This window comes from Drosophila eugracilis, unplaced genomic scaffold (assembly GCF_018153835.1).
Source record: "Drosophila eugracilis isolate 14026-0451.02 unplaced genomic scaffold, ASM1815383v1 contig_616, whole genome shotgun sequence".
NCBI classification, from domain to species: domain Eukaryota; kingdom Metazoa; phylum Arthropoda; class Insecta; order Diptera; family Drosophilidae; genus Drosophila; species Drosophila eugracilis.
Window position 1 is genome coordinate 751,573 of NW_024573499.1, and position 13,995 is coordinate 765,567.

Here is a 13,995-nt window from a genome sequence, read left to right on the forward strand (position 1 = left end):
GTCCAACCAACGGCTAGTTGACTTGTAATTGAAGCCGGCAAACTTCTGCCGGATAGGCCATCCATTATGGCTCACAAGCTTTGTAATTGAGTAGTTATGTTTCCTGCCATTGATAAGCCCGCTGACAGAAGTGGCTGTCGAACTCATTGATTAGCGGCCAGAACTGCCAATTAGCCTCGACTTTCCCACAGTCATAGTTCAGCCGTTGAGTGAAATGAGTGCAATTGCGTGGAAGCCAGAACCGACCCCCAAGGATAATGATGATGACCACAAGAAGTCGAAGAGGCAAAGGAGAAAGGATGCAAATAGATGGGTATCGACTAGGAGGTGAGTAAACCGATGCTATCCTTTATACATTTTTTAACTATAAGTTGCTGTACTTAAAACTCCACCAAAAAAAACGTAAATTTATTGATTTTTCTGTATAGATATGCAAGAGTTCCACTAAAAATAATCGCCGCTTTATGCACTGTATACGTCAGTATTTTGTCCTCGGAACGGTATTTCTACTACTGGGTTCAGACCTCCATTGAAAGGACCGACATGCATGTCTCTGAGATTGACTTTCCGGCCGTCACCATTATTCCGCTTAACTTTACCAGTCTGCATACATCAAATAAATCGCAGCAGTTTTCCAAGGTCTACAATTTGGTTCAGTCCGTGATCTGGCAGACCCCGATGTCAGCTCGTCTGACGGAGGAGAACTTCACGGAGTTCTCTGATTACGACAACTGGAACATTAGGAATTCCGATATCACCAAGTCCTGGCAGATGAATTGCAAGTACTTTTTCACCGAGTGCCAGTGGCGTCGCAAGGCAATGAATTGCTGTGAAATATTCAGTGCTGGAAAGACCTTTAATGGGTTTGCCTTCGAGTTCAATTCCCTTCTCTCCTCGGGAAGAAATGAAGCTTGGAAAGTGGCTGCCTCGGGTTCCTACAGCGGTCTCTATGTCAAGATCAAACGGCAGCACAGTCAGTTTATAGTGAATTCACTAGGGGTTAGTTACATTATCTACAAATTCTATATAATTAGTTAATTATGCTTATCATATAACAGGTCATAGTACACGAGCCAACTCAGTATCTGGGCATGAGCATTGATTATTCCTCGGAGGATCGCATTGTGGTTCCGGTGGAACCACTTCACTTTACAGCTGAAGCAGAGGTCCGCGCCCGTCCTGTTCAGATGCGTCGCTGCTATTTTGGAGTAGGAAAGGCATTCAAATGATAACGTATTTAAACTCTAAATAACTTACATTTTAGAATGAAATCTCACAGCGTAACCAATCCCGATCGGAATGCATCTACAAGTGCCATTTCAAATATATTTTTGAGAAGTGCAATTGCACTTTCGATTGGAATGATAAAGACGGTTCTAAAAAGAAAAATGTTGCAGATGCAAAAGGAAGCAGCAGTACTAGGACTTGTGGTATCTCGGACTTTGCCTGTTTCAATAAGCATAAGCGTAAGTCTTGACTGTGGATATATTATTAAAATACCTGATTTAGTTTCCCTGCTTTCCATGAGCAACATCATCGAGGAGTCCAGGGACAATATATTCACAACCTATGATTGCGGCTGTTTTCCTGAGTGTAATCACACCCAATATCATACTTCAACTTACACCGAGAAATTGAGCACACACACCGCCCATGCCACGGAAATCGAGATAGATGTGTATTTTCAAGAGGAAACTCTCTTCTCCTACCGCTCTATGCTCCGATTCACCCTGATCGATTTGATGGGTAAGTTTGGGACTATATCGGATCTCCTATACAAATTACTCGGCCTTTTAACCCTCAGTTTCCTATGGAGGAATAGCTGGCCTGATCATGGGCATCTCGGTTCTGGGCTGTTTCAACACCTTCTTAGATCACTTCGCCTGCTGTCGCCTTCCCCATGATCCCTAGTGTGGAAATCTCTGAAACTCTAGCCATCTGCAGCTGCGTTCTCACGTTTCCATACTTACCTGTAATCAGGGCACATATACAAATATACAAACACCTGGTTCTTGGGATACATACATAAATAAATCCAAAACAAAACGCATTAGGAGAATCGTTTTGAGTTTAACTACCTGCACAGTTAATGGAAAATTTTCAAGTGCAGCCGCACCAGACAGGGCTATCGAAATATATACTAATACAAATCCAAATGATTTGTTAGAATGCACTTAGAATATACGAGGTGTGTTCAAAAAGTAAGGTGACTCTTCAAATTTCGCGAATTTCAAATTTTTCGATTATCGAAACCTTTTAGAAGTTATACGAGGTGTGTTCAAAAAGTAAGGTGACTTTTCAAATTTCAAATTTTTCAAATTTTTCGATTATCTTCAGTTTTGGGAACAAGAAAAAGTCACATGGGGCCAAATCCGGTGAATATGGTGGCTGAGGCATTATTGTGGTGTTGTTTTTGGCCAAAAAATCCAAATCCTTTGATCCATATTTTTCGATAGCAAAAAATCGCCGAGCTCGCAAAATAACTTGTAACTTTACGCCTCTCACAACCAAACAAAAGAGGATGTTCCATTGAAACTTGGTACAGATGTTAGGGAAGAGTGTACCAATATAACAAAACAAAAAAATCGATAATCGAAAAATTTGAAATTCGCGAAATTTGAAGAGTCACCTTACTTTTTGAACACACCTCGTATGGTTAATGCATATATGTAATCGATTAAAAGGTCATATTTAAACAGGAATAGAGAATTAGAGAATTGAGCATTCGCTTATTCCATATTTAAAAACATCCAAAAATGGTTTATGGGAAAATTCCTTTATAGTTTTTCATATTTTTAAGAAAACATTTTGATGTTAATTCCAAGTTTCTCTGAGTGCACATATACGATTGCCAAATGTGCTAAGTTTGCTAAACATTTTTAGTACATATATTAATCTGTTTTTCAATAAAAAAAAATCTAAAAGTGCCAATTTGCCAGAGATTAAAGGGGAGCTGTCTTATCAGCTGCTCAGGCCGTGGGTTATTAGATGGCATCCAGAAAGTCTTTGTTGTCCACTTGAGCACACCACAAAGCATTAAGTACCCAAAATCACAAAAGAATCCCATGTTTGGAGCGGAGCATAAAAAAACGGGATCGGGCAGCATAATCTTGCCTTGGAGACACCTCAGGTACCAAGTCCAATCCCCGAACCGAAATCGGTTCCCTCGGAGGGGTATAAATAGCGGCTGTGTAGCCCTATTTCTGAACAGTCTTCGCTCGATCGTCGGACAAACAAGTTAAGGAAAGCAAAAATGAAGGTTTTCGTCGCCATCTGTGTGCTGATTGGACTGGTGAGTGTTTGAAGGAGATAACCCTGAGAATCCCAAATCTAAACTATTGTCTTTCTCCGGGTTAAAGGCCTCCGCTGACTATGTGGTGAAGAACAGGCACGACATGCTGTCCTATCGGGAGGAGTGCGTCAAGGAGCTGGCCGTTCCCGTGGATCTGGTGGAGAAGTACCAAAAGTGGGAGTACCCCAACGACTCCACGACCCAGTGCTACATCAAGTGTGTCTTCACCAAGTGGGGTCTGTTCGATGTCCAGACTGGTTTCAATGTGGAGAACATTCACCAGCAGCTGGTGGGCAAGCATGCCGACCACAACGAGGCCTTCCACACCGCCTTGGCCGCCTGCGTGGACAAGAATGAGCAGGGATCCAACGCCTGCGAGTGGGCCTACCGTGGAGCCACCTGCCTGCTGAGGGAGAATGCTGCCCTGATCCAGAAGAGCCTGGCCCCCAAGGTTTAGGTACTCTTCAATGATCGATTTTACTGATAAGCATAAATTTAGTTAATAGATTAATTGATTTCAAACAAATTTCATGATTCGTCGTCAATACATTGCGAAAAGAAAGTGCTAGTTGGACTTTAGTTGGTACCTTTATAAAAATCAGTCTTAAATTACCATCAAATTAACTACCCAACTAGGGAAGTGAAATAACAGGGCAGGGATGAAACTAACTTGGGCACTAATTTCCTATCAATTATATCGAACCTATACTTTCTTTAGGCAGACAATAAGTCCAGTCAGCCTTAACAATACCTTTAGCAAACTTTTCCCATTCATCATGTTGCTGTACACGAGGGAACTTGTGGCTCCGCGGCCCAAGCAAGAACTGCTCCGTTTCAAGAACAAAGCACTTGGAATAAAGTACAAGGATAGACTGCGTAGCTCCTTTGCCCACTCCACCATCCATGGGATGCAGCACGCCTTCGAAGAACGACATCTCTGGCAGCGTTGCCTGTGGCTTACTATCGCTTTAGGAGCCGGAATCACCGGGTTCAGTCTGTACACCGCACTAAGACATCGCCATAGTGAACAGACCCTAGTCAGCCTGATAGATACAACTCAGTTGCCAGTGTACCACATCGATTTCCCAGCAGTGGCTATATGTCCGTGGAGCCATGTCAATTGGCAAAGGGCTCCATCTGCATTACTCCGATTTTTACCCAAAAATCCGAATGCAGAGCTCAGAGAAACGTTCCGTCAGCTACTTGTCGTTCTGGAGGTGGTCACCTTTTCCAATTTTAACAGGGCAGTGGATCTGGCAAAAAGAAATCTCACAACATTGAGGTTTTTACAGTTGAAGAAGATGATGAACTACTTGGCCTATCGATGTGATGAACTCTTTATCCCAGATTCTTGCGTGTTTGATGAGACTCCATATGATTGCTGCAAGCTCTTTGTGCCTGAACAAACGGAGAAGGGCCAGTGCTTGGTCTTCAACTCCCTGATTTCGGATCACTCCCGTAAAAAGCAACTAACCAACAAGTTCTATCCCTACAAACTGAGTACTGCTGGTGAGGAATCTGGCGTAAAGTTCACACTCAATGCGAGCTTTTCCTTCGTTAGGAATGGCGTAGAAGTTCCCTTTGGCATGAATGTATGTAAGTAGGAGGAATAGATGATATAATGTAATAAACATTTTTTTCTAGCTGATGATCAAGGAACCAGGTCAATGGTCAAATCAAATGATGTACCACCTATATCCGGATACGGAAAACTTCGTTGCTGTGCATCCAATGGTCACGGAAACATCCCCAAATACATATGAAATGAGTCCCAGCAAGAGGGGTTGCTACTTTGATGTAAGTAGATGTAGATTATTGAAACCTATATAACTCTGAGTATCTATAGAACGAAAAAAACCCTAACTTCCTGGACACTTCATTAACCTATAATAGGGAAAATTGCCTGGCTATGTGCCTTCATCTAGTCGTGTTGAAGACTTGCAATTGCTCTACACCAGTTTTCTTGCCACCCATTGGTAAATTATAAAGAAATACACCTCTACCTTCTTTATATCTTTCTATTTTAGAGGGAATTCGTGAGTGTGGAATTGAGGACGCAGGGTGTCTGGGCGGCAATGCCGATATATTCAGCTATGTGAAGATGGGTGACCAGGAGAAATACATTAACGACTCCCGACGTGGGCATTTCTGTGATTGTCCAGATAACTGCAACTCACGCCAGTACAAAATGACGCTCAATGTGCGCAAGCTGGATTAGTAAGTCAACAAAATATTTTCTTAGGCAACAATTAAAGTATTTTCCTTTTTTGAAGCCCAAAAAATTCCACCGATAGATTGATCACAGCGCAGATTTATTACGGCCAGCGAGTGATGACCAAAATCATAACGAAGCTCAAGTACACAAACCTAGATTTATTGGCCAATTTTGGAGGTATCGTAAGTCTTTATATGGGGGCCTCGGTCATGAGTTTCATAGAGCTTTCTTTTATACTGGTCAAGCTGACATGGGCACTGATTACAGACGTTTGTGCAAAATGAAAATAGAATATAAAATATTGTATAATTACAGCATTAACAAATAAATGAAGAGAACTTCGGAGGAAACATTATTTCTGCTTAGTTTCCTGGTCCGTAGGATAGCGTATATAGATAGCCGGATGAGGCACGGTGGCCGGAGTCTCTGTCAGTTGGTCCAAATAGGAGCAACCGATAGCCAGGGCGGTGCCATCGGAGCTGAAGTTAAGCGTGGAAATGGAGGTATCGTATTCGTGGAACTGACAGAGGCGTTTCTTGTTGAAGCCATCCCAAATGTTTACAATGCCATCGGATCCGCCAGTTGCGAATGTCTGGTAGACATTGTGGAAACTAAGAGCATTCACCGGGTAGATTTGCTCGATGTTCTGCTCCCGATTCCGGTGGCACTTGAAGGCGAATTTGCGGCGTTGCACCTCGGGATCGTGGTCCAGGTACTCAACGGCCACCCGGCCTTCGATAGAGGACATCACGTAGCCCTCTTTGTTGGGGAACAGCCGAATGCAGCGAGTCTGGTACTTTAGTGAGGACTCTCGTTTCATGATGTAGCTGTCCATCTTGCGCAGGTCCCAGATTAGCACCTTGCGGTCGGATGTAGCCACCACAATCTTTTCATCAATGACAGACATGGAGTATACCTTTCCGTTGTTCTGCTCGTAAGTTCCTACGCAGCACTTCTCCCGCATATCCCACAACTTCACGTTTGTGTCCCAGCTTCCCGTGAGGATGCCATTCACGTACTCGGCGTGCTCCACACATCTGATGGCCTTTTCGTGCTGACCAATAACACTTTCAGTCTGGGTGTTCACGTCAAAAAGGCGGAGTTGGTTGTCCAGCGAGCCACTAACCACGTGCACTATGTCCTGTGGTTCGGAGTTTAAGATAGGAGTCATGAATATATACACCGAAATGTCTTACCATGAAGGCACAGTCCAGAATTGGAGTATCCTGCAGGAACTTTTGGCGCATCTGGTTTGCCGGCACATCGTAGAACCGGAGAGTTCCATCCCAGGAAGACGCCGCCATGTACTGATTCGATTTAGGGCCAAATTTCACGGCGGAGATCAGGTCCTCCGGCGGATTGTTAAGTTTGAACTCTGGCGGACGCATTTTGTTAAGTTTGGGAATTGTCTATCAGATTAAAAGCTTTTTAAATTTGAACAAAAAATTATTTATTGCGAGCGCGATGGAATTTGCATGGCGTCTTCAGTAGAGGTGAAACACCTTCGATAGCACTATCGTTGTACCATACATTAGGGTGGACCTACATATTGTGATGAAAACTTGATAGAATGGAATTTAATTCGCTACCTAAAATCAATATCAGTGGTCATAAAAAACAAAAAATATGGTTTTACTTATTTTAAAAATCAAAGCGATTTTGATACGAGTTCATCGAAAATAAAAAACTATCGGTAATATTAGAATATCCCTATTATAATTTTGAAGCGTAACTGTGATAGTTCTTCCACCAGCAATCGAAAATCGATTTCACGAAATCGATTTGGCGGCGATTGTGTTCATCTCTATGAACGACGCCACTCAATTTGGAACAATTAAGTTTTTATTTTGTGGAAAGAAGGAAAGTACCCGTCATGGAGGAATCGCATGACTTCCAGTTCGTTCTTCCCCTAAAAGCCTCCGACCTCACAAACTCCAGTGGGGACCACTACTATGTGAAGGAGATATTCGGCAGCGCTGAGATCCCCTCAAAATTGCAAGGTAAATGTCCGTTTGCGCGGTTGCTTTTTAAAATATGTACAGCTGTATTAAACTACTTATACGACTTTTGAATAGAATGCAAGCGCAAAGTTCACATTGGAGATCCTTTCTACATATTCGAGCACTTCGATTTGTATTACTCGATCCTCGAAGACCGCAGCTCCAATTCCACATCCACACAGAACCTAATGAGATCCTTTGATCTCCTTTACCTGACCGTGGACAAACTGTTCCAGGATCTGCAGCCCCTGCTCACTGCCCCGGAGCCCATGTCTAACCAGCAAAGATGTAGCTACCTCAATCTCACCAAGATGACTCTGTACCTTCAAGTAAGCACCGTCAGGAAGATTAACAACAGCGTCCAGCAGGCTCAGCGGGATCAGGTGTTGAATGTTCAGAAAAAGCGAGCAAAACATGCGGATGCCCTAGACCAGTTTCCTAACTGGGACGCTAAACGAGGCAAGTTCCTCGTGCAGCTCTTTAATGTGCTGCAGTGCCCGCTGGAGAAGCTTTGGAATCCGCCAGTCGCGGAGGAGGACTTTATATCGTAAGCAATTGCCTACGCAATCGAGGTTTTCCTTTATGAAATGATATTTCTTTAACAGCATGCTCTGCGATATCTGCTACCGAACAATAGAACTGCTGCCTCTTCGCGCAGATAACAAGCACGTCTTTGACACAATCTTCCAGATCCTGGGAACCTCTATTAAACGCTTCAACCAGGCCATGACCTTCCCAGTTCGCATTCTACAGATCCTGCGCGGCACTGAACATGCATCAACATCCGTCGCAGCCGGTATTCTACTATTGCACGAAGAGTACGGAATCTCATCCGTCTTTTCTATTCTTATCAAGAGCATCGTGGACGCCCTGAAACTAGATAGTTCCGATTCAACGGTGTCCAAGCACTTCTCCAGTTTTTTGGCAGAGTTCTCAAATATTGCCCCTTCGTTGATCATCCCGCATCTAGAAAAACTGGCTGATGACCTACTAGATTGCCAGTCGCACATGTTGCGAAATTGTGTTTTACAGATTATCGGGGATACGGTGGTCAGCGAACTGACCTCGGAGGATCTCAGCGAGGAGCTGAAGGAAGTGCGCAACGAGTTCCTTGAGCACTTAATTGCACATATCTTGGATATATCGGCACACGTGCGCTCCAAGGTGCTAAGCATTTGGCACCACTTAAAAGTGCAGCACGCCATTCCGCTTAACTTCCTGACCAGAGTGTTGGACGAAGCTATTGGAAGGCTGGAGGACAAAAGCTCGCTGGTGCGGCGTGCTGCCATGCAGCTGATTAAATCCGCCCTAGAAAGCAATCCCTATTCCAGCAAACTTTCACTAGAGGAACTGCGTGCAAAGCATGAGCTCGAGGTAACGGCCATGGAAAAACTGAATGAAGTGCTCGAGGAAGAACGCAAACAGGAGGAGAAGCTGAATGATGAGTTTAGCTCTCTGGCGCCCGAACTTCTCCCTTGCATAGAGGCTAACCTTACGGAGTGTAAGTCCAAGGTATTCCTGTAGTTTACGGTATTTATGACTGTTATTTTGCAGTTCCCGACATGCAGTTTGACAAGGAAGAGAGCGACGAGTCATTGCTTGAGAGAATAGTGCCGCTGATGCGGGAAAAGAACTACAAGGATGCCATTGTTTTGGTGAGGAAGGTGGATTTTTTGGCTGGAAACCAGAATATGAGGTGCGTTGCTGATTACGAATTGTTATTCAGGAATGTAAATAAATATAAAAAATTTCAGCTCCCTGCTGAAACACGAAGAACATTGCGTATATGTGCTGGCCCTGCTAAAGACATATCACCTGTTGGCCGCTGGATTTAAACAAAGCGTACGTTTCTGCATTAATACAAAATGAGCTCTTACTAACCAACACTTAACCTTCAGAGCGAGGAGATGCTGCAGCAGATCAAAACGGTTCAGTTCCTCAAGGACAGCATAGACTTTGCAGTCCTGATGACTTCAGCATTTCCCAAACTGCATGAGATGCTTATGTCCAAGACGAATACGGATGTATTTGAGGCAGTTGATCTATTTACCACCGGGTATATGTTCGGTATCCACGGCACAGAGTCTGGAATGCAGCGGATGTTACAGTTGGTCTGGTCCTCAGACAAGGAGAAGCGTGATGCCGTATCCGATGCTTACAAGCGGGTTCTCTTCTCCACAGACCAAACGGGTCGTGCTCACGCCATTAAAGTGGTGCAGAACCTTTCCAAATTTCTTTCGGAGATCGAATACGGCCACTACACGGCCATGGAATCACTAATGGCCGAGTGGGTGTCCGGTGGTGACATCGACGCCGCTGTAATCCAGGTGCTCTTCGAGCGCTTCACCCTAAAATTAGAGGGCACCACCGCCAACGAATCTCGCCTGTCGATCCAGCTCCTGATCATGGCCTCGCAATCAAAAGCCAGCATTGTTTCAGCCAACACCGCTATCATAGAAGACATTGCTGTCGGAGAGCGGGTACGCCGAGACCCGCGAATTTTCACCTCCTGCCTACAGCTGCTGGTTAACTCAATCGACGCAAACAACACTGCAAAGTATTACAAGCGCCAGAATAGCGATGCTGAGTTCGTGGGAAAAATCACGCGGCTCTTCCTCGACTTCTTCTTTCATAAGAATTTATCGGACTTTGATGGTCTAGCGATGAGCGTCTTTGAGTATTTCTACAGAATGTGCCAGGCTCCGGATGTTATAGCCCAGCAACTGGTGGTAACATTGCTTAAGCGTTTCAACGAGAGTTGGCTTGTTAAGGAAGCAGCTGCTCAGGTTGCTTCTCCAGAAGTGGTGGATAAGGAGAACGTTCGAGAATCACAGCCGATGGAGATACCCTACTCACAGACCCTTCCATCTACCCAGCTCGATATCTTAACCCAGACACAGGGCAGTCTGATTCCCGTTTTTCTAGTCTCGCGATTAGTCTTCTGCATCGGCTATATGACCATAAAGGAGATGATCTTTCTTGACATGGACATCTATAACAACATGAAGTACCGCGACGAATTGACGGCCCAAGAAGAGCGAAAAAATAGAAATCAACAGGTTGGCAATGCACCGAATGCGGCCAGGCAAACCCTCAATATGTCAGCCATGGAGGTGCGGAAGAGACTATCTGGAGTTGCGGCGGAACCGCAGCAGGAACCGGACGATGATTTGGTGGGCGCCACTGCTGAGGACAATATTGCCGAGGAGATCCACGGCATATGCGAGGATATGTTGCTATACAACCCTGATGCCCTACTTTCCAAATTGGCGACGTTCATCATAGAGATTTGCAAGCGCCCAGGAGAATTTCGGGATCCTAAGTTGCAGCAGGCGACCACCTTGGCTCTGGCCCGTCTAATGACCGTGTCCTCCAGGTTCTGCGAGTCCAACATGAGCTTCTTAATGAACATCCTCAACCTAACAAAGAACATACGGATCAAGTGCAACACTGTGGTTGGCTTGTCGGATCTGACTTTCCGCTTCCCGAATATTATCGAGCCGTGGACCGGACACTTCTACGCCCAGCTGCACGAATCGAACACCGAGTTGAGACTGACTGCTGTTAAAATGCTCTCCCATTTGATCTTGAATGAAATGATCCGCGTCAAAGGTCAAATCGCCGACATGGCCCTATGCATCGTGGATGGAAACGATGAGATCCGCAATATCACCAAGCAGTTCTTCAAGGAGATAGCAAACAAGTCGAACATTCTGTATAATGTCCTGCCGGACATCATCTCACGGCTGGGTGATATCAAACTTGGTCTCGACGAGGACAAGTACCGTGTGATCATGTCCTACATCCTTGGCCTCATCCAGAAGGATCGCCAGATCGAGACGCTGGTCGAGAAGCTGTGCTTGCGTTTCCCGGTGACTCGTGTGGAGCGGCAGTGGCGTGACATCGCCTACTGCCTGGGCCTACTCACATACAATGAGCGAGCAGTGAAAAAGCTAATGGACAACATACAACACTTCAGAGACAAGGTTCAGGTGGATGAGGTTTACCAGTCCTTCAAACTGATCATCAGCAACACTAACAAGCTGGCGAAACCGGAGCTCAAAGCAGTGGTCACCGAGTTCGAGAACCGACTGAACGAGTGCCTGCAGGTCAATCCGGATTCAGGTGCGCAACCAGGCGAACAGGGCTCTAGCACTGCGGAAGGTCAGGCGAATAGGACCAAGCCGGGCAGGCCAAAGACTGGTGGTCGTAAGCCGGTTGCCGCCAAGAAGGCTTCTGGACGGGGACGCGGAAGACGTGCTCGCCAGGATTCGACCTCAGAAGAAAGCTACAGTAGCGATGATTAGTTTTGCAGACATATTTTTCTAGGATTACGCCCTTTTTAGGGATTTTTATGATGTACAAACATCGGTTTTAATAAAAATAGTTATTAAGTACTGGAGTTAACATTAATATATTTATTTTTTTAAGTCAACAAACATCTAAATAACTCTACTAAGATCCGTTTCCACATCCACCAGAGAAACGGAAAATATATTTGGTTACACTATGCTACTGGGATGGGGAAACCAACACACGTAAATGGCATTAATCTAGACGGTTTGGAAGTACTAAATTTGGTGGTTGCGTTCATGTTGTCTATGGGTTTCCAATAGATGAGCATTGGGCACTGGTCTCACTTGATTTTCTTGCGAAGAGACCGCTGGACTGCCGGACCATCATCCGCTGTGCTCAGCGCAATGGCGAACTGGGCGGCATAGTAGGTGATCATGATCTGAAGGCGGGCGCAGGGCAGGGGCACGCCCACGAACATAGTGACAGCGATCAGGGCATCGGAGATCACAAACAGAATAGCTCCGATGGCGCAGAATACGGTGAGGAAATTCTTGGAATCCACCGCTCGAGCTAGAGCTCTCCACAGCATTGTGGTTATGAGGAAACAGTAGATCGGCACTCCGATGATGAGAATCTCGTCCAGATTCTTGTGCACAAAGTAAATAACTGAAGTGAAATATAATAATTAGGTATGGTATTTTAAACATTTTAATTAAGATATATATCATAATATTATAAATTAATACAGTTTGAAAAACTTACAAAGTGAGACGGCAATGTAGAGTACCAATCCAATTAACCACTTTACAGGCTTCCATCCAAAGGCGCTGATATAAAAGACATGCGCCACTCCGAAGGAGATCATTCCGAATGGAAAGAGGTTTATATTGAGCAGAGCATCACCCCCACAGGAGAAAACCAGGCCCAGGAGAATCCAAAGTGAGCGGCGGTATCTTTAAAATAAATATTTAAAATAAAAATACTAAATAATTAGGTATTATAAATCTTACTCCTTTTTGAGCGTGATTCCCTTGGCCACCACATAGAACATGAGAGCCACAATGGGCAGACACTTGAGCACTGTGGTCCATAGTTCTCCTTGGGGATCCTTTCGCACCAACGAGAAGTACAGAACGAGGGTCACCAGAAACGGCACGAACTTGGAGGCCTGGGCTTTGGCCTTTAAAAAACAAGAAATATTTTTTACAATTTTAATAAATAAAACCATAAAAACAAGAAAGCTTTTTTGAATAATATTTATCTTCCATAATCTAGTTTTGTGCGGTATTAAGTATTTCTTTAAATTAAGTATCATAATTATTCTTCTCCTTACATTAAATCATTCAAAATTATTACAAAAATTACAAGCAATGCTAGCGTGGGCGGTATCATAAGTATTTTTTTGAGAATTTAAGACGTTGCTTGGAACTAAAATAGACTAAGCGATTATCGCAAATCAAACCGCGGAGGTCCAAACTACAGTTAAACTGTGTGATTAGGGAAATCGAATGGTTTTGGGGCTGATTAGATTAAAGCGTTCGTTCTTGGGGTTGGCTCGCCCCGGTTCCTCGTCAAACATTTATGGGCTTTATGGAGATGTAAATTTGCATGAAATTATCATTGGTTTGGGGAGTGGAGGTGGGAGTGGTTTCACCCCTCGGTTTCAAGAGGGACCTTCCAACTTTCGCTTTCGTTGCAGGAGCTTTCGGTGCGCTCCAGAGAACCTGAGAGATGTGCAAGGTCAAGGACGAAGCTTTGTGTTCTTTTTTTAGTTCCACTTTCTGCGGTTAGATAAAGCATCCGCAGTGCACGCATATATAATGGGGTATTGTTTATGCTTATAAAGCTGCAATTTCCATATCACTGAAACTCGAAACCCCGACTGAAGTAAGAAGAACCTGAGTCACTTACGAACTGCCCGAAATCGTTCATTGCGGCGGTAATTAGTGCAAATTACAACTATTAGAGACGGAAAAAAAAGGTTTAGTCAAGCTGCACTTTCACACGATGCGAGCGCGGATCGAAAGAATAAACAAAAATCGTGTAGTGGCCCCCGGGAAATGAAAACAATGGAAAAGAACACGTTGCGCACGGGCGGCCAACGTCAATAAACTGAGGCGTACTATATAATTTTTCGATTCGCTGGACTTGGGCTGGCGGCGAACGCTGAAAAGTTTCACGTTTCTGGAGAG

At 44.5% G+C, this 13,995-nt stretch overlaps 6 protein-coding genes across 7 annotated transcripts; 4 read left to right on the forward strand and 2 right to left on the reverse strand.

Moving 5' to 3' along the window:
• The first annotated feature begins 203 nt into the window (after positions 1-203).
• LOC108116063 (pickpocket protein 19) lies at positions 204-2,096 on the forward strand. The gene is made up of 6 exons (XM_017227774.2): positions 204-327; positions 429-999; positions 1,059-1,208; positions 1,265-1,466; positions 1,510-1,746; positions 1,805-2,096. The coding sequence occupies exons 1-6, from the start codon at positions 215-217 to the stop codon at positions 1,909-1,911; spliced, it is 1,380 nt and encodes a 459-aa protein (XP_017083263.2). The 5' UTR covers positions 204-214; the 3' UTR covers positions 1,912-2,096.
• Positions 2,097-3,181: 1,085 nt separating this feature from the next.
• Positions 3,182-3,854, forward strand: LOC108116062 (general odorant-binding protein 99a). Its single transcript, XM_017227773.2, has 2 exons — positions 3,182-3,292; positions 3,360-3,854. The coding sequence occupies exons 1-2, from the start codon at positions 3,254-3,256 to the stop codon at positions 3,747-3,749; spliced, it is 429 nt and encodes a 142-aa protein (XP_017083262.1). The 5' UTR covers positions 3,182-3,253; the 3' UTR covers positions 3,750-3,854.
• Positions 3,855-3,951: 97 nt separating this feature from the next.
• On the forward strand, positions 3,952-5,791 carry LOC108116060 (pickpocket protein 19). Of its 2 annotated transcripts, XM_017227770.2 has the most exons (5): positions 3,952-4,884; positions 4,937-5,089; positions 5,139-5,268; positions 5,320-5,509; positions 5,566-5,791. In XM_017227770.2, the coding sequence occupies exons 1-5, from the start codon at positions 3,952-3,954 to the stop codon at positions 5,789-5,791; spliced, it is 1,632 nt and encodes a 543-aa protein (XP_017083259.2). The 2 variants fall into 2 exon arrangements, with proteins under 2 accessions (XP_017083259.2, XP_017083260.2); XM_017227771.2 differs by lacking the exons at positions 5,139-5,268; positions 5,566-5,791 and having other exon boundaries at positions 5,320-5,481.
• On the reverse strand, positions 5,651-7,014 carry LOC108116061 (mitotic checkpoint protein BUB3). The gene is made up of 2 exons (XM_017227772.2): positions 6,704-7,014; positions 5,651-6,648 (listed from the first exon to the last, which is right to left on the reverse strand). Exons 1-2 carry the CDS (start codon positions 6,893-6,895, stop codon positions 5,860-5,862), a joined length of 981 nt encoding a protein of 326 aa, XP_017083261.1. The 5' UTR covers positions 6,896-7,014; the 3' UTR covers positions 5,651-5,859.
• Positions 7,015-7,299: 285 nt separating this feature from the next.
• On the forward strand, positions 7,300-11,909 carry LOC108116071 (condensin complex subunit 1). The gene is made up of 6 exons (XM_017227786.2): positions 7,300-7,507; positions 7,583-8,054; positions 8,113-9,008; positions 9,062-9,203; positions 9,262-9,349; positions 9,406-11,909. Exons 1-6 carry the CDS (start codon positions 7,381-7,383, stop codon positions 11,812-11,814), a joined length of 4,134 nt encoding a protein of 1,377 aa, XP_017083275.2. The 5' UTR covers positions 7,300-7,380; the 3' UTR covers positions 11,815-11,909.
• Positions 11,903-13,921, reverse strand: LOC108116072 (lysoplasmalogenase-like protein TMEM86A). The gene is made up of 4 exons (XM_017227787.2): positions 13,715-13,921; positions 12,814-12,983; positions 12,566-12,756; positions 11,903-12,469 (listed from the first exon to the last, which is right to left on the reverse strand). Exons 1-4 carry the CDS (start codon positions 13,733-13,735, stop codon positions 12,144-12,146), a joined length of 708 nt encoding a protein of 235 aa, XP_017083276.2. The 5' UTR covers positions 13,736-13,921; the 3' UTR covers positions 11,903-12,143.
• Positions 13,922-13,995: the final 74 nt, after the last annotated feature.

Coding starts and splice junctions, on each gene's coding strand:
- LOC108116060 (XM_017227770.2), top strand. CDS start 3,952: ATGAAACTAACTTGGGCACTAATTTCCTATCAATTATATCGAACCTAT. Junction 5,090..5,138: donor AGAGGGGTTGCTACTTTGAT/GTAAGTAGATGT, acceptor GAGTATCTATAG/AACGAAAAAAACCCTAACTT. Junction 5,510..5,565: donor AATGTGCGCAAGCTGGATTA/GTAAGTCAACAA, acceptor CCTTTTTTGAAG/CCCAAAAAATTCCACCGATA.
- LOC108116061 (XM_017227772.2), bottom strand. CDS start 6,895: ATGCGTCCGCCAGAGTTCAAACTTAACAATCCGCCGGAGGACCTGATC. Junction 6,649..6,703: donor TTCTGGACTGTGCCTTCATG/GTAAGACATTTC, acceptor TCCGAACCACAG/GACATAGTGCACGTGGTTAG.
- LOC108116071 (XM_017227786.2), top strand. CDS start 7,381: ATGGAGGAATCGCATGACTTCCAGTTCGTTCTTCCCCTAAAAGCCTCC. Junction 8,055..8,112: donor GCGGAGGAGGACTTTATATC/GTAAGCAATTGC, acceptor TTTCTTTAACAG/CATGCTCTGCGATATCTGCT. Junction 9,204..9,261: donor GCTGGAAACCAGAATATGAG/GTGCGTTGCTGA, acceptor AAAAAATTTCAG/CTCCCTGCTGAAACACGAAG.
- LOC108116072 (XM_017227787.2), bottom strand. CDS start 13,735: ATGAACGATTTCGGGCAGTTC. Junction 12,757..12,813: donor GGAATCACGCTCAAAAAGGA/GTAAGATTTATA, acceptor TTTATTTTAAAG/ATACCGCCGCTCACTTTGGA. Junction 12,470..12,565: donor CTACATTGCCGTCTCACTTT/GTAAGTTTTTCA, acceptor ATTTCACTTCAG/TTATTTACTTTGTGCACAAG.
- LOC108116062 (XM_017227773.2), top strand. CDS start 3,254: ATGAAGGTTTTCGTCGCCATCTGTGTGCTGATTGGACTG. Junction 3,293..3,359: donor TCTGTGTGCTGATTGGACTG/GTGAGTGTTTGA, acceptor TCCGGGTTAAAG/GCCTCCGCTGACTATGTGGT.
- LOC108116063 (XM_017227774.2), top strand. CDS start 215: ATGAGTGCAATTGCGTGGAAGCCAGAACCGACCCCCAAGGATAATGAT. Junction 1,467..1,509: donor CTGTTTCAATAAGCATAAGC/GTAAGTCTTGAC, acceptor TACCTGATTTAG/TTTCCCTGCTTTCCATGAGC. Junction 1,747..1,804: donor CACCCTGATCGATTTGATGG/GTAAGTTTGGGA, acceptor TTTAACCCTCAG/TTTCCTATGGAGGAATAGCT.